Source organism: Eretmochelys imbricata, chromosome 3, assembly GCF_965152235.1.
Source record: "Eretmochelys imbricata isolate rEreImb1 chromosome 3, rEreImb1.hap1, whole genome shotgun sequence".
Lineage (NCBI taxonomy): Eukaryota > Metazoa > Chordata > Testudines > Cheloniidae > Eretmochelys > Eretmochelys imbricata.
This window is the reverse complement of record NC_135574.1, coordinates 55,031,897-55,050,379: the sequence shown is the minus strand read 5'-3', so window position 1 is coordinate 55,050,379 and position 18,483 is coordinate 55,031,897. Positions and strand designations below refer to the sequence as shown.

At 39.6% G+C, this 18,483-nt stretch overlaps 1 protein-coding gene across 1 annotated transcript in view; it reads right to left on the bottom strand.

The window, feature by feature from the left end:
* Nucleotides 1-18,483, bottom strand: part of ADGRB3 (adhesion G protein-coupled receptor B3) — a 616,281-nt gene that overhangs the window by 97,474 nt on the left and 500,324 nt on the right. The window contains exon 18 of the mRNA XM_077811605.1: nucleotides 16,747-16,849. Within this exon, the coding sequence (XP_077667731.1) occupies nucleotides 16,747-16,849 (103 nt within the window). The remainder of the gene's footprint in view (nucleotides 1-16,746; nucleotides 16,850-18,483) is intronic.

Sequence of the window (18,483 nt, the reverse complement as noted above, 5' to 3'; positions counted from 1 at the left end):
CTCTGAACATCACCAGTGTGATGTTCCTAACCTCTGACAGCCCAATGTGCAAAAGCCTCAGGCCAACCTGGAAAGTGGGTTTCCCACATGACTGGAGGGTGATGCGCAATTTGTTGACTAATTTGACTAGATTTAATTTTCTTTGCTTTTTAAAAATCTTTGGGTATAATTGTTTAAAATAACAATCCGTAAAGGCAGCTTTGATTTTAAAAAAGGCACCATCATAAATTAATCAAAATATTCCTGTCTTAGTATAAAAGATCACCAAATATTTCAAGATTTGATAAAAAAAACACCAGCTTCCCAAAACAGATACAAAATCTATATAGCTATATCGGTATAGCAATAGGAAAGACATATAAGAACAGATCAATCACCTTAAAGGATGGTCTTGTGAATAAGGTACAGGAGTGGGACTCAAAAATTCTGGGTTCAGTTCCTGGTTCTGCTGCAGACTTGCAGAAGTCAGTTTATCTGTGCTCCAATTCCCTACCTGCAAAATGTCAATAATAAAACTTCCCTATGCCACAAAGGATAAATAAATGTTTTGCATTGACATGCTGCAACAATGGGGGTCAAAATAGCACATACATAGATGCACATACTTAGATGGTATATAGATGTATACCAGGGGAAAGGATTGGGCCCAGCCTAAAAAGGAGTCTAGTCTGTGAAAGAAGCTTATTGGAACATCTCTGAGGGTGAGATTTATCTGTAATCAGTTTCTTAATGTATTAGCCTTAGACTTGCATGTTTTTGTTTTATTTTGCTTGGTAACTTACTTTGTTCTCTCTGTCATTACTTGGAACCACTTAAATCCTTTTTATATTTAATAAAATTACTTTTGCTTATAAATTAACCCAGAGTAAGTAATTAATTCCTGGGGGAGCAAACAGCTGTGCATATCTCTCTATCAGTGTTTTAGAAGGCAGACAGTTTATGAGTTCATCTTGTATAAGCTTTGTACAGAGTAAAACGGATTTATTTGGGGTTTGGATCCCATTGGGAGCTGGGTGTCTGGGTGCTAAAGACAGGAGCACTTCTTAAGCTGTTTTCAGTCAAGTCTGCAGCTTTTGCAGGACATGGTTCAGACCTGGGTCTGTGTTTTTAGCAGGCTAGAGTGTCTGGCTCAACAAGACAGGGTACTGAAGTCCCACGCTGGCAGGGAAAACGGGCTCAGAGATAGTCTCAGCACATCAGGTGGCAGTCCCAAGGTGGTTTCTGTGACCCAACCCATCACAGACCTCTCCCCAGCCCAGCAATACTACAACTCTGTCTGCTCACATTGAGGATTTTCCTTTAAGGCAGGGAGGATACAGTGGTTTTGTCCAGTAAGGTGACCTGTCTCCTGAACAAGCTGGTCCGCTGTGCACCTGTTATATTATTTATGGTTTGGAAGGCCCTGGATAATTAAGGCTAGATAAACCCCATTGCTAGGAGCACGTTATCTCAGCTTTTAGAAATTTTCCCCCTTAAATAGAAATCATTAGCATATATAAACATTCCCTTTCCAGAGTGCTTTGAGCTCTGCTCTAATTTGGATTTAGTTACTTTGAAAGATAAATAACTATAAATATTAAATTGAACTCAACATTACACATAATGCTTAAAGAAACAAGGGTGTCTACCATACACTGAGAAACAGCTTCAGATTTAAAAAAAAAGCACAAACCGCTGTATTGTTTTCAGCTTGATTGACATCACGTTGCTCCTAAATAACACGTTGCTCCTAAATTAATTATCATTGATTAAGTTTAGAGATTTTATTATATACAAATTATGACTTATTAAATGATGCATTAGTAGCATTTTTAAGGAAATGAAATCTTTTCAGTTATTTTAAATGATTAACCACGTAAAGCTCTGGCTCTCTGTCTGGCTGAATTTCAAATAAAACATGAGCCAAAAATTGCATAAAAATAACCCCCCAAAAAACCCATAACGTTTTTTACCTAGGTTACGCATAAAGAGGCTGTAAACTGGGCAAAAGTAGTCCCCAAGGAAATCCCCAATTTTAAGGAGGTTCCCCAGCTGGCACAGAACTGCTTGAATGATTCTGTGCTGACTCCCTTTGCAGTCCCTGAATTAGGGGCATGCTGGGGGCAGTCTGGGGAGTTAGGGAAAGAAAAGAACATGGCCCAGTACACTTTGGCTATTCTCAGCCTGCAGATCCCATAGGAAGTTGGTGTGGCTGTTACATTCTGACCATTTAAGGGTTCTTCAGTGCCTAAGAAGAAAGAGGACTTTTGGAGATATTCCTGGATTTACACATACATGCTGAGGCCAGTACTGCCTTTTTCCATCAGCACCTGGATAGAAGGTTGTGACTTTTCCTCTCTGATGTGGATTTCACTAATAATCCCACCCTTTGTGACCTCACTGTTGGTCACCCTTGAGGACCACTCAGTGAACTAGTGCAAAAAATGGATCCTCATTTTGCACCTAGTCTTGCACCACTGAAGTCAATGAGAGCATTCCCATTGGTTTTGATGGGAGCAGGATCGGATCCTTTCTTAGCAACACTAGCCATATCAAGCATTGGACACTTCCTCTCCATCAAAGATATTAGCTTCCACTCTACTGCTCGGTACAATTCAAGGTATTTATTTTGATCTATAAAGCCTGACACAGTTTCACGCCCAGTTACGTAGGAGACAACCTCTCCACCATTCACCATTCTCCTGTGCACCATTCACTGGTTGAGATCAGCAGCGGGGCAATTCAGTTAGTAGAGCTGAGGTGCTCAGCACTAAAGGCAGGATGTTCTCTGTGTAGTTGAAGGTGTCCTCCTTTCTTCCCATCCCCTCATGCTTCCACAAGAGATCTGATAAAGCTCAAAGGTGCTGACCTTGAGCGCACAATGCAAGGATATTGTATTTACTCAGGGGGGTGAGTGTGAAAGGAGTTGAGGCTTTTATATGTGTTAATACATTACATTGAAAGTTTGTTCAATTGGAAACACTCCCAGAGCTTTGAGGATGGAATTCATTTTTGTCAACAATGATAATTATTAATAATTAATCCTACAAACCTCTCAGATATATTTTAGCAGCTAAAATTAGTGAACCTAAAATGCCCAGCTTTAAATTATGCATATGTCATAGACGCCTCCTCTTGCACAATCTTCCGTGCCATGTCCATCCAACCTTTCCCAAGCTGATAAAGCCCAAATATCTCAGGGCACCTTGGCCACAGTCTGCTCTATCCCTTAGGGTAGGGGGATTCCCTTAGTGTCGGGGAATGTTTGGGGGACAGAGGGGAATTTTTTACATAAGGGACAGGGACATGTGTTGAGCGTCAGCACTCCTCAGCTGCTGGATGGCCTACTGGGGACCATGTCAAGCCAGGCATCCCTAAGGATGATGCTGGCACCTTAGAAGACAGTCCTGCATTGTGGCCTGTGTGAGTAGATTGCTGCATCCACATGGAGCCCCACACGAAGTGGGTTCCCATGGCGCCACAGAAATCCTCCAGTGCAGATCACAATGACGGATTCAGATCTTTGTGTGGTGTCAGTCTCCATTGTGAGAAGTTAGCCTGGGAAGGATTTTTTCTGTATTACTTAAAACTGTGTACCATTATAGCTCTGTTTATGTACCTTAATAGAAGCGACTGAAAACAAAATTCCATATTTAACCACAAACAGAGAAACAGCTTGTTGCAGAAAAGCATTACCAATATGAAATCAACAAAAAGGACATAGAATAAATTAACTAGAGTCTGCACTGAAAGGCCAGTTGTTTTGTGTACTCATAATTGTGCATTTTCAATGGCTTTATTTTCATCATCACTTAACATTCCTTCCAGAAACTGCTAAACTATTACCTAAGCTTTTATAATGCACTAGCAGGTTTCTGCTTGCCAGCTTCTAAGGGAAAGCCATGGGAATCAAACAGTCCAAAGTATCTGAGATACAATGGAAAATTGATAATTTAATGGGGAAAAGAAATCCTACTAGCTGAGAATTAGCAGAACATGGCTTTGGGGTTTCTTGAATTATTATTTTTTAACTTTAATATTGCATAGCACTGAGAGGCCAACCAAGTCACAGACAGGAAATGGCATCATACAAACACACAGGAAATGATAGTCTCTGCCCCCAAAGAGCTTCTTTGGTTCTTCCTCACTTATCACACACACTCACTGACTTCTAAAAGTTCAGCAGAGTCACCCAGCCTTCTAGTTATTCTTGAAAAGACTTTTTGTCACCATCAAAATGATGCATCAAAGTGCTGACTTTTGTGACCACTCAGCCACAAAGTGTCCAGGTCACATATTGCTGACAGTAGGAAATTCAGGAGGTCACTTTGCCAGACAACAAACATTTGACAGCAGAACAATACAGTTTTTGGGAGGCTTCACATCCTGCTAATGCCAGTACTTTGAAAATAATGAGCCTGTTCTAACAGCTGTCCTCCTAGAATTGAATGGGTTAATAACTTCTGCTTACTGAAGATACACAGGAAAGCTTCCTGTCCTTAGCTAGGGAACATTTCCTAGCATTAAAAATGCCTGTTTTATTAATACATAATAGAAAATTATTCAGTGACTATTGTTTGTTTAAGGCATACATATTATTAACATATTTATGGAATCACGTTCATTTTTCTCTGTAGGGTTTAAAAATCTGGTTAAAATACATTTCCACTGCTCTTCAACAATACTATGGCTATATCAGGACAGTACAACCTTGATGCCAAAATCAAAGGAAAATTCAATATGCTTATGGAGTAATGAAAAAAGACACTTGCTCAGTTTCTGAGCTCTTGCAAATTGGTCATTGTGGATACAGGTATTGTGAAAATAATATGCAAGACAGCAAGTGAGTGTTGTGTCCAGTTTTTGTACAGCATTAACTCTGTCCCTAATATTGAAGTCTAAGGCTATGATTTGTAGCAAAATCACTTTGTTATCCATTGTGGCACAATTGCAAGGCCTTGTGACATTACTTGGTTCAGTGGCACATTATTACTATTCTGTATTTACTTTAAAAGATAAGAATTATCAAAATGAAGGTTTTATAATGGTAATTAAATTGGTAACACTCAAGCCTGAATTCTGATTGACATGACATAAGAGGATATGCAGTAAAAGACAGAGACTTGAGAGCCCTCTTACATACAAGAAGTATAAAATTTCAGTGCAAATAACAGATTATAAAATTAATCCCATCTTTTTAAAACCGAAGTTTCAGCAGCAGTAGGTTCTGACATATTGGGAATTGTTGTCCTGTATGGCTCAGCTAAGCTTATTAAGGATACAATTTTCATTCTAAGCCCTTACCTAACTTAAAATGGGCTTTAGGGAATAATAAATCCACTTAGATTTTCTTCCTTAAAGAAATTATTTAACAACTACAGTATGTTTTGGAGATGTGATAGTTATGAATATAAAGACACACCATAAATTACATGCAGTTCTTCTAATGATTTCCAGTTATGTAATCAGTGACTGGTGGTAAAACATTTTGTGCCAACCTTATTCACACTTCCTTCCAACTGCTGGACTCTTTCTTCCAGATACACTTCTATTTTCTTCAGAACAAAGAGATATTAAAATGTTTTTTTCACTTGTTTTTAAAACCCACAAAGCTAGTGCAGGCTGAACTTTGTGACATTAGAGAAATATTATCAGTTTTAACAGCTGGAGGCCTTTTTTATTACAAAAATGTAAGTTTCCCTGCAGAGTTCTGAAAAGTCTCACCTTTCCATTCATTAAGAAAGGCCATGATTATATTCAAATGCAATGCTTCTTAACTTTAACTTTACAGTTTTTCTTTCACAATTATTCCTAGGACAATTTTCTCTTCAGTTGCACAACTGCACATAATTATTTGCCCATAAATTTACTTCATCTAAATTCTGACAAAAGCAGCCGAAGAGGAATAAACCAAAACACAGACACTGTCAAGTCATTTAGACCCTAAACTGCACCTCCAGTGAATGGTTATCATTGGGTGGAAAATTTCCTTCAGATCCTAAATATCACTTTGACTTCAATGTACCACAAATTAATCAATGTAATAAATAACACCAACTATTCCAATACAAGGGCCGGTTATCACATAACTGCCTTCTACAAGGTTTCTTGTACCTTCCTCTAAAGTAGCTGGCTATTGTCACAGATAGGATACTGGACTGGACTGATCACTTAATTTGATCCAGTGTGAGAAATTCCTATGTATATGATTCTCTCATATCTTTAATCTGCAGTGGCAAAAGAAAAAATAATCAGGCATAAAAGGAACATTGATTAGCTAGCGAGATCTGTTTCCAGAAGTCATGATAACTAACCAAACCAGGAAACAATCTCTTGCCATATTGGCTTATGATCCATCTTTGGACCTGATTCTGTCAACCTTATAAATGTATAACCTCTGCTACTTACATGAGTAAGGATTACTTATGTGTGTAAGGGTGGCAGGATCCAGCCCTATATCTACAGGCCAGTCAGCCTCACCTCAGTCCCCGGAAAAATCATGGAGCAGGTCCTCAAAGAATCAATCCTGAAGCACTTACAAGAGAGGAAAGTGATCAGGAACAGTCAGCATGGATTCACCAAGGGAAGGTCATGCCTGACTAATCTAATCACCTTCTATGATGAGATTACTGGTTCTGTGGATGAAGGGAAAGCAGTGGATGTATTGTTTCTTGACTTTAGCAAAGCTTTTGACACGGTCTCCCACACTATTCTTGTCAGCAAGTTAAAGAAGTATGGGCTGGATGAATGCACTATAAGGTGGGTAGAAAGTTGGCTAGATTGTCAGGCTCAATGGGTAATGATCAATGGCTCCATGTCTAGTTGGCAGCCGGTGTCAAGTGGAGTGCCCCAGGGGTCGGTCCTGGGGCCGGTTTTGTTCAATATCTTCATAAATGATCTGGAGGATGGTGTGGATTGCACTCTCAGCAAATTTGCGGATGATACTAAACTGGGAGGAGTGGCAGATACGCTGGAGGGCAGGGATAGGATACAGAGGGACCTAGACAAATTAGAGGATTGGGCCAAAAGAAATCTGATGAGGTTCAATAAGGATAAGTGCAGGGTCCTGCACTTAGGACGGAAGAACCCAATGCACCGCTACAGACTAGGGACCGAATGGGTCGGCAGCAGTTCTGCGGAAAAGGACCTAGGGGTGACAGTGGACGAGAAGCTGGATATGAGTCAGCAGTGTGCCCTTGTTGCCAAGAAGGCCAATGGCATTTTGGGATGTATAAGTAGGGGCATAGCGAGCAGATCGAGGGACGTGATCGTTCCCCTCTATTCGACATTGGTGAGGCCTCATCTGGAGTAACTGTGTCCAGTTTTGGGCCCCACACTACAAGAAGGATGTGGATAAACTGGAGAGAGTCCAGCGAAGGGCAACATAAATGATTACGGGTCTGGAACACATGACTTATGAGGAGAGGCTGAGGGAACTGGGATTGTTTAGTCTGCAGAAGAGAAGAATGAGGGGGGATTTGATAGCTGCTTTCAACTACCTGAGAGGTGGTTCCAGAGAGGATGGTTCTAGACTATTCTCAGTGGTAGAAGAGGACAGGACAAGGAGTAATGGTCTCAAGTTGCAGTGAGGGAGGTTTAGGTTGGATATTAGGAAAAACTTTTTCACTAGGAGGGTGGTGAAACACTGGAATGCGTTACCTAGGGAGGTGGTAGAATCTCCTTCCTTAGAAGTTTTTAAGGTCAGGCTTGAAAAAGCCCTGGCTGGGATGATTTAATTGGGGATTGGTCCTGCTTTGAGCAGGGTGTTGGACTAGATGACCTCCTGAGGTCCCTTCCAACCCTGATATTCTATGATTCTATGATTCTATGATCTGTTAAATAGGAAAGGAAAAATGTGTCAAGGAAATAATGATTATTTTAAAGTCTTTAATCAGCCCACTTGAGTAGTCATTGTCCATAAGAGTATTCCCAATGCCTTGACAACTGCAAGATCAGGGCCCTAAGAAGCTATTACTTAGAGTGAAAACCAAAAATTTAAAATAGTAAAAATGAACCTGATTTTTTTTAACGTTGAAATTTATCAGTGTTCTTGAATACATACAGAGACAATGAGGAACACTAAGGAAGTATAGAAGAAACCTAGTTGTCTAAATGGATAACACTAGTGCACCACATTTTCATCTCGTGCTTTCAAATGATATTCTTCTAAAAGGACTTTGTATTTTCCTAACATGTTTTGGTTTGTACAAAAGAAGAATATTGAATAACAGATTTTTTATGATGTCGGTTTTCTATTGCATTTAGCCCAGATTTTGTTCTTTTAAATGCATTATTTTACCAAAGGCTGTCTTGTGTTTCTATATCCATTTTAGTTTGTGTTACAAATGGATTTGTCCGTGTCTGTTGTAATATGTGGACTGGTAATCTGTGCCACCCACAGTGGAAGACTAACAAGCAAAATGCTGCCTCCCACAGAAGGATGAAAATCACCAAATACTTGAATGTTGATTTATAATTATTATTATAATGGAGTCTATGGAGTCTGTTACTATCGTATCTGCACTTAAAAATCCTGTTTCACCATCTCTATTTAGGAATGAAGTGCCTCCCCCCTGAATTCTGAGTGTATGAATCAAACACATGCCCATTTAAACTGTGCTAGGCTTTACAGGTCTCATCTATCTCCCATTGGCTACTTTGCAATTTGAACTGGAATCCAATAAACAAACCCAAAAGCAACAAAAAGAATGTGTGAAGCCAAAAATAGGTAGCTTGAGTCATCAACAGCTTGCCAGAAACTACTCAAATAGGTGTTTGTGAGGGGATAAGATATTTATCCTGAGGGCTGTGGGGGTGACTTCCAGAGGAGAGGTAGCAATTAAAAACAGGCCTTAGCGGACACGGAGGGAGAAACTCCATACTGGGAGCAATATGATAAAATGTCTGTATGATGGGAGAATTGTGACCCTGAATCGTACAAGGGTAAATCACTGTAAAATTTCAGAATGCCTTTTAATAAGACTATTCTTCCCCCCACCCCCTGGCTTTTTCTTTGTAATGCTGTTTAGAATAGCTGACTAGAGCTCATAACAGGAGTCGGGTATAACTGGTAGTACTTACACCTTTCTAATTTCTATATAATCTCTTTCTTATAACGTTAAAAGTCAAATTTGTTTACAGAATCCCAAACTGACGGCTACAGTTGAAATATTTTGAGAAAGAGACCTCCTGGTGCTTTCAAATAGACCCTTCTCCTATCCTCCCAGTCAGGTATCAGTACTGGGAGTGACTACCTGTGTACTGATCTTGAGTTAGGAGAGAGCAATGTAGGGTCTGCTTCACAGAAAGACTCGTAAAAGTCTCAGAATAGTGAGCTAATCCACCTGAAGTTAACAGGTTTTGTCAGAGTTTGGCACAGGGAAGCAGCATTGTTTAAACAGCCCTAATACTTTAACAGGTGTTCATTTAAGTGGGCTTCACTGCACTTAACTGGTTCTATGCTCCTGAATGTACAGCACATAGGCGTAAGGGGCAAAATACACTCTGTTTGCTGGTCTTTGGAGTACAGACACATTCCAGTGACATGGCTGAACCAGCTCTTCAAAGAGAGCCACTGCATTCAAATTCCACACACAGGCAGAGGGGGGAAGGGGAAGGGGTTAAAATGGCTTCCTGGTGTTCACAAGAGTAGGAGGACCTATGCAGCCAGATCCTCAGCTGGAGTTAATGAGTCATGCTCCACTGAAGTCACCAGTTTAGGCTCTGAGTTTACTTCCTCAACTGTAAATTACCTTCTTCATTCATTGTTTTCTAACACAACCTCAGTGTTGTTTTCACATTGTGTGTGTTCCAGCTGCCCTGGAGCTCTTGCCTGCTGTTTCTTAGCTGTGCTACCACTGGTTCCTCTGCCTCCACAATAACCCTTTCTAGAAGGTGGCTTCAGGTAGGGTGAAACAGTTCACGTGGGCTAGAAGCAGAATTAATACCCACATGGGTATCTGAGGGAAGCATGCTACATACAGTGCTGCTCCCTGGTTCCACCGCTCCACAAAGACTCCTCCAGTCCCTGGTGAGCTTTAATTACACAGCCAGCTACTTCAGGGAGTGAGGAGGGGACATGTTATACTGGCTCCTGCTGCTTCTATGGCTTTTTCCATTGCTTTGTAATTTCATGGGCTGCAGGCCATGTGTCAGGGTGGAGGATAGCATAAAGGCATTTATTTTGTAAAAAGAAGTAACCTGATAGCTTCATCCTGCCCAAACAGTTAAGGGATCTAATCCAAATTAGCTAATGATCTGTAATACTTTAGGCATGTTTGCTTTGGTTTGGTTTCTAAGCCATTTTTATTCCTAAATCATTTATGCAAACTGATGATGAGGGGTTCTTTTGTACTGTAGGTGATCAAAGAGAGTACATTCAAATCCGGCCCCCTAGCCATCCGTCTCAAAATATGCTCCAAGTTTTAACACAAAGCAGACTTTATGGCTGAGTTGTAAACCCATGTAAATAAGAGATTATCACCAAAATGCTGCAATAGTGAGTATCACAAACCCTAGGCTACAATTAGATAGAAAGGATACAGAAAATTAAACATGCCGTGATTGATCATCTACCTCACCCTAAAGGGTATAATCTTCCCTTGATGGGCACACATGCACACTATTACAACTGATAGAACGGATTTCAGAGTAACAGCCGTGTTAGTCTGTATTCGCAAAAAGAAGTGAGCTGTAGCTCACGAAAGCTCATGCTCAAATAAATTGGTTAGTCTCTAAGGTGCCACAAGTACTCCTTTTCTTATTGATAGAATGGATAAGTGTGCAGGAAGGAAAAAGCATATACTCCTGAAAATGTAGCTATTTCTCAAAAGCCACACAGACTCCCTTTGAGGCACCAATGCAGGGCAGTCAGCTAGCTCTGAAACATGACAGAAACAGGTTAAGATGGAACAGAATTAACTTCCCCCACCTGTAAAATGCATTTTTGCGGTTTGTTTAGCACGGTTCTCTTCCCAAGGAAAACAGTATTTGTTTATCTCAGATGTCTACTGTGTTTTTATTTACCATGCAACTCTTAATGAAGCCAGATAGTTTCTGAATGTGCACATACTAAAATAAAAAGGGAATTTAGAAAAAAAAATCAGGCCAATACCTATCAGTACCTTATGGAGGGAGGGGGGAAGCCTACTCGATAAGTTAGAGCTGGAGCATAATCAAGATTTATATCTTCAAGCAACAAACTCTACACAGTGAAGAAATGCAGCCATTTTTCTTGATGGCAAAGAAAACAACAGCAAGCAGATAATATGGAAAGAGTTACATGACATAATCAAGCCTTCAAATCACTGAATATAGTTCCCCCCACCCAAAAAATGGCAGTCTCTACCAAGCAAAAACTCAGTGTTTGTGTAGGTTTAAGGACACTTTCTAGTATTTGACAAAGCACACATCTATTTGTCCTGTTAGCTTATTCATGCAACATGGCATCTTTACTATTAACTCCAATGGATTCAGAATCAGGTTCTCAATACCAATATTAATGAGTTTTAAATCAGAATTGAAAGGAGTATCTTCAGCACACTAATCATATTAGAAATATCCCCATGTTTATGTAAAGTAATATGCCTAATATTTTATACAGAGCAAGTTTTATCTAAGAAAAGAAACCAAGAAGCAGAAAGAAGTATCAAAATGTATAATAAATTAACATGCTTTATATCTCCTTTCAAGTGCAACACTGATTATATTTAAGCAGGATACATAATCATAGAAACTTTAAATCAAACTTTATAGCCTTTTTGAAAATTCTGCCTCCAACAACCTTTATTTCAAAACAGGTGAAAAAGCTCCATGGCCTACACTTCAGGTCTAATGTCTGAACCCTCAAGTTGAAATACTTGAGTGGGAGAATTTTTGCCTTTAAACATTGAGTATTTGAAATATAAAAGCTATTCCATCTTTGAAGAACTTAGACTACTTTTATATGGCCCCATCAGTACACACACTGTCCATTTCTGCCTCTGGGAAATATTGTGACCCTTTTTAAGTGAGAAAAAAAAAGGACAGAACATACTTTTACAGAGAAAGTACAGCATTTGAAACTCACTTAATCTTCATTAATTCTTCATACACAAAGGAAAGTCAAACCATGAAGAATACAATCAGCCTTAAAAGACTATTGCTAGTTTTAATATGCAGAATACCTATGGTATATTTAAAGTAAACAAAAAAATAAGAAATAATCTGCACTTCTTCAGTGCAAGAGTCATAATTCCTTTATTCACACATTGCCAGTGTGCACAGAAATAGCTCTACAGAAGTACACTTTTTTAAAGTTGGAACAGTTTTTAAATAAATAAAAACTGGTCTGTAAATTGATTAATGCAAAGAGAGAAATCTACAATCTGTAAACCAGGACAACAACAAGCTGTCTGTAATCACCATATCTTCATTTTGCTTAATTTACACACTGCTCCAATTTACTACTATGGCCCTCACCATATCTAAACCTATCCTAAACCCAGATCCAGTTCTAAGTCCAATAATAAATTTAACAAGTGGGCCAATATAATGTAACATCAAAGGTGAACACCCTTGAACTTTGTGGTGTTGGGATTAGTATACAGATATTCATTAATGTGATCAGATACCACGGTGATCATGGGGGTACAAAAATGAGAATAGGATAGTATAGAATTCAAACTTGGTTAACCAGGTCTCTCTCTCTCTTCACACAACGTGAAGACAAGTCCTCTTATATTTAATGTTTAAAATGCTTCCCTTCCTTCTAAAGTCCCAGAGCAGCAACACCTATTCTCCAAGAGCCAATTCCCTGCAGTCCTTATTCAGGGAAAATTTCTGCTGACTTCAGTGAAACCTTCTCCTGAGTAAAAACTGCAGCATTTGGCCCCCACACCTTTAATAAACTCCACAACTGGATCCTGTTTGTATAACCAGGGAATAATATTAATATAATTCATATAAAAGGTGAATGTCAAAAAGCTTTTTCCTCTCAAACAATGGTTAAGAAACAGATCTTTTTTTTTCTATTTCTGCCTCTTCCAGATCAAATTTGCTCAGTTAACAAGGTAAACTAAGTTTCCCGTCCCCTCAAAGGAATTGAATTAGAGATTGCCTTGGTTCCAGGCTCCCCAGCTCCAAGCACGCACATGCTTGAGTGGGATTATCACCCCTTTAGTTAGGGAGTGATAATCCCTGTCTAAACCAGGATCCACAAGGAAGAAAGGAGAGCAGCAGAATACGGACCCTGGACTTCAGAAAAACAGACTTTGACAACCTCAGGGAACTGATGGGCAGGATCCCCTGGGAGAATAACATGAGGGGGAAAGGAGTCCAGGAGAGCTGGCTGTATTTTAAAGAATCCTTATTGAGGTTACAGGGACAAACCATCCCGGTAGAAAGAAAGTAGAATAGAATAGTAGAAAGAATAGTAGAAAGAATAGTAAACATAGCAGGTGACCAGCTTGGCTTAACAGTGAAATCCTTGCTGATCTTAAGCACAAAAAAGAAGCTTACAAGAAGTGGAAGATTGGACAAATGACCAGGGAAGAGTATAAAAATATTGCTCAGGCATGCAGGAGTGAAATCAGGAAGGCCAAATCACACCTGGAGTTGCAGCTAGCAAGAGATGTTAAGAGTAACAAGAAGGGTTTTTCAGGTATGTTAGCAACAAGAAAGTCAAGGAAAGTGTGGGCCCCTTACTGAATGAGGGAAGCAACCTAATGACAGAGGATTTGGAAAAAGCTAATGTGCTCAATGCTTTTTTTTTGCCTCTGTCTTCACAAACAAAGTCAACTCCCAGACTACTGCACTGGGCAGCACAGCATGGGGAGGAGGTGACCAGCCCTCTGTGGAGAAAGAAGTGGTTCGGGACTATTTAGAAAAGCTGGACGAGCACAAGTCCATGGGACCGGATGCACTGCATCCGAGAGTGCTAAAGGAGTTGGCGGATGTCATTGCAGAGCCATTGGCCATTATCTTTGAAAACTCATGGCGATCGGGGGAGGTCCTTGACGACTGGAAAAAGGCTAATGTAGAGCCCATCTTTAAAAAAGGGAAGAAGGAGAATCCTGGGAACTACAGGCCAGTAAGCCTCACCTCAGTCCCCGGAAAAATCATGGAGCAGGTCCTCAAGGTATCAATTCTGAAGCACTTAGAGGAGAGGAAAGTGATCAGGAAAAGTCAGCATGGATTCACCAAGGGCAAGTCATGCCTGACTAATCTAATTGCCTTCTATGATGAGATAACTGGCTCTGTTGATGAGGGGAAAGCAGTGGACGTGTTTTTCCTTGACTTTAGCAAAGCTTTTGACACGGTCTCCCACAGTATTCTTGCCAGCAAGTTAAAGAAGTATGGGCTGGATGAATGGACTATAAAGTGGATAGAAAGCTGGCTAGATTTTCAGGCTCAACAGGTAGTAATCAATGGCTCCATGTCTAGTTGGCAGCCGGTATCAAGTGGAGTGACCCAAGGGTCGGTCCTGGGGCCGGTTTTGTTCAATATCTTCATCAACGATCTGGAGGATGGTGTGGATTGCATCCTCAGCAAGTTTGCAGATGACACTAAACTGGGAGGAGAGGTAGATATGCTGGAGGGTAGGGATAGGATACAGAGGGCCCTAGACAAATTAGAGGATTGGGCCAAAAGAAATCTGATGAGGTTCAACAAGGACAAGTGCAGAGTCCTGCACTTAGGACGGAAGAATCCCACGTACCGCTACAGACTAGGGACCGAATGGGTCGGCAGCAGTTCGGCAGAAAAGGACCTAGGGGTTACAGTGGATGAGAAGCTGGATATGAGTCAACAGTGTGCCCTTGTTGCCAAGAAGGCCAATGGCATTTTGGGATGTATAAGTAGGGGCATTGCCAGCAGATTGAGGGATGTGATTGTTCTCTTCTATTCAACATTGGTGAGGCCTCATCTGGAGTATTGTGTCCAGTTTTGGGCCACACACTACAAGAAGGAGGTGAAAAATTGGAAAACGTCCAGCGGAGGGCAACAAAAATGATTAGGGGACTGGAACACATGACTTATGAGGAGAGGCTGAGGGAACTGGGATTGTTTAGTCTGCGGAAGAGAAGAATGAGGGGAGATTTGATAGCTGCTTTCAACTACCTGTAAAGGGGTTCCAAAGAGGATGGATCTAGACTGTTCTCAGTGGTAGCAGATGACAGAACGAGGAGTAATGGTCTCAAGTTGCAGTGAGGGAGGTTTAGGTTGGATATTAGGAAAAACTTTCTCATGAGGAGGGTGGTGAAGCACTGGAATGCGTTACCTAGGGAGGTGGTGGAATCTCCTTCCTTAGAAGTTTTTAAGGTCAGGCTTGACAAAGCCCTGGTTGGGATGCTTTAGTTGGGGATTGGTCCTGCTTTGAGCAGGGGATTGAACTAGATGACATCCTGAGGTCCCTTCCAACCCTGATATTCTATGATTCTGTGATCCACAGCCCTTACGATGCTCACAGCCTCTGGTCCAACCTCTATGGTCAAGGAGTGTGTGTTTTTTCCATGTCACTTCCTATTCTTTTTTGAGAACAGGGGAACTCAAAGGAAAAAAGTTCTGGAGAGGCAATGCATTTGGGAATGCCAACTACGGGGGATATGTCTCCTTTCAAATAAATGCAACTTGCTATATACTAAAGTAGAATATAAAACTTTTCCAATTCGTGTTCTGGGGTAAAATTTTCAAAAGTACTGAAATGACTTAGGAGTCTAAGTCCCACTTACTTCCAGTTGGACTCAGGCTCCTAAGTCACTTGTGCACTTTAAAAAATTTTAGTCAAGGCCTTTATCTGCATAACTCCTCGTAAAGTCAATGAGATTCACATGACTCCTTCTGCAGCTCCCAAATAGATATACTTATACAATATTATATTATGAATTATTGTACAAGTATATATTTTGAGGTACATTTTTCAGCATGTTGCCATCTACCTCTCATAGACTAGGTGGAGGTATTCTGCTAAATTCCTAAGCACTGATTTGAAAAGTGAATGACAGTAATGGAGATGGATGAAGGCAAGTACTGTCTGAAATTAAGGTTTGTTGTAGAAAAATATACTATTCTGTTTTTCTAAACCATTTGAACAGTTTTATTTAATTTAAAACAACTGCTTTTTGTTGCTTGGGAAAGCTACCCAGTATCACTCAGAGATTTGTGATGACCCAGTACATAGAAGTGACTACATGTGATAAAGATAGCCTGAAACCAGGTTTTGTTGTGATTATTATCAGTTCTGCAATCTATACATAAACAAGATGCACAAGGCTATTACTATTCTATATCCATGAGCAATCAAAGGTCTAATAGTTCTATATTTATCTGGTACCCATACAGTCTTGCTACAGCATCTTAGTATATCTGCTTGTGCACATTTTCAAGAGTTGTACTCTAACTTCCAAGCAATTTACACTTGCCTTTTGAGTGTCAGTGTATTTATAAAAAGACAAACAACAACAACAACAACAACAACAACATTGTGGCACAATCCTATTACAATTATTAAAATGAGCCAGAATTTGGGCTTCTGATGTTTTATGGCTTTGAACTATTTCATCTTTGAAATTTAGTTATAAAACAGACAAGTCTACCACAGAGAACACAGCATGTCCAAAGAGAATGATACCAAAAGGGATTTTGGAGGAAAAAATTAGGAAACATGTTAAAAAATTTCCTTTGCCTGTTAATATTTTACCAAAAATCTCTAGTCCAGTGAGAATGGATTTGTTTCCAAATTAAACACAAAAAATAGATATTAAAATACAAAGTCAATATAATCAATCATACCTTATTATGTGTCTGAGTTTGTCCAACCAGTATAAGAATATTTGATGAGATAATAGATAGGCAGAAATTAATTAGAATTATTGACCTCTCCGATCTGATGTACCTGTCCAAATAAATATAGAATAAAAAGGTTCTAAAGCCATTGAAAATGAAAATATCATAACAGATAAGCAACCATAAATACCTGAATGCAATTCTTAGAAATCCTGGTGACATTTTAAAATGTTAGAGCTCTGTTACCAGAATTTCAAGAGAGAATTTTCTGTTAAACATTATTACTTGTTTGGTATCTCCTACTAATACAAAAAAATATGCCAGTTAGAAAAGATTTTGTTTTCATGATGTATTTTATAATTCCCTCAGAATGTCTCAAGACATTAAAGCTAGATTCTATCTAGCTTCCATTTTAAACCGTTGGTATTACTGATATGACATCATATTGATTATGATGTGACTGCATAAATTCAGATCAATAGTAATATAATTTCTTCTGCTGTCTGCTTCTCTATGGGAATGTTCATAGAGGGGCAGATCCACAGCTGGCATAATTCGAAAAAACTCCATTGGATATGGCCCACAATATGAATTAAGATGCAGTATAGTAGATGATAACATGGCAATGCATTCTTAAACACTTACATTATTAGGATAATTATAGCACACATTAATCTTGAAGTTTAAACTACATTTACAAAATAATGTGTGTGAAGAAGTGATAATACAATAAGTCCTTCATCTTCATATGACCAAATAGCAAAGATAGCTGATCTTTGTACTGGTTGATACTAAATTATAGTAGTGAGTATCACATACTCTCTGTTGCCAACTTTTGTTACATTATTCATTTTACAAGTCTATTGGGAAAATGGTTGATAGGATAACAAAATACAACTGTATCATCTGGTTTCTTAAAAGTGTAAATGTTCTCATTCTGCTACATTGTGTTTTGTATGCTGAAGCACACCAAAACAATGACTATTTCAAGAAACTGTATTATTGGTCTGGTTTTCAGAGGTGTTCTGCAACATCATTGACTTAAATCACTGGGAGCTGTGGGTGCCCAGATTTTATGAAAATTATTCAATTTATTTACAGCTTTTACTTTGCCAGTACAGCTCAGTTGATGCCACTGTCTCCAGTGGGCCAGAAAGTCAAACTACCCCATGCCAGGCCTTACATGCATAACCACAGCTGACACTTTAGGGCACAGTAAAGATGGGTAGTTTGAGGTGCTGTGCTTTGGACAGAAAATAAATTATTGTCCTTTCTGCCCAGTTGTCTAGTTATAAGTTGAGGAGTCCATTACACTTTTCATAAAAAGAGTACAAGATACCCCCAAAACGTTCCTCCTATAAATAAAAAAAGTATAATGTCCAAGGCTGTGTGTGATTTGGCAGATGACTACAAAAAGGCTAGTGCATTTGCCTACACACTACTACTCTCTAACTCCTTATTAGTGATGGTCCTGAACCAGACCCCAACATCAAACACCCTGGAACTATGAAGAAGCTCAAATTTGAACATGGAATCAGAACAGTTTTTTGCTACTCAGTGTGTGGATAAATTTAGTGCTCAGGAAAGTTAGGGGCCCACAGCATTGCCCTGAGCCAGGCAAGTGATGTGCAAGCTTTTAGATACTTTACTAATGCACCTTATTTCTTCTGACCAGCAATGTTACCATTCCAAAGTTCTAGGCCTCTTTTGAGCAGACACTGCCAATCCAGACAAATTGCAGGG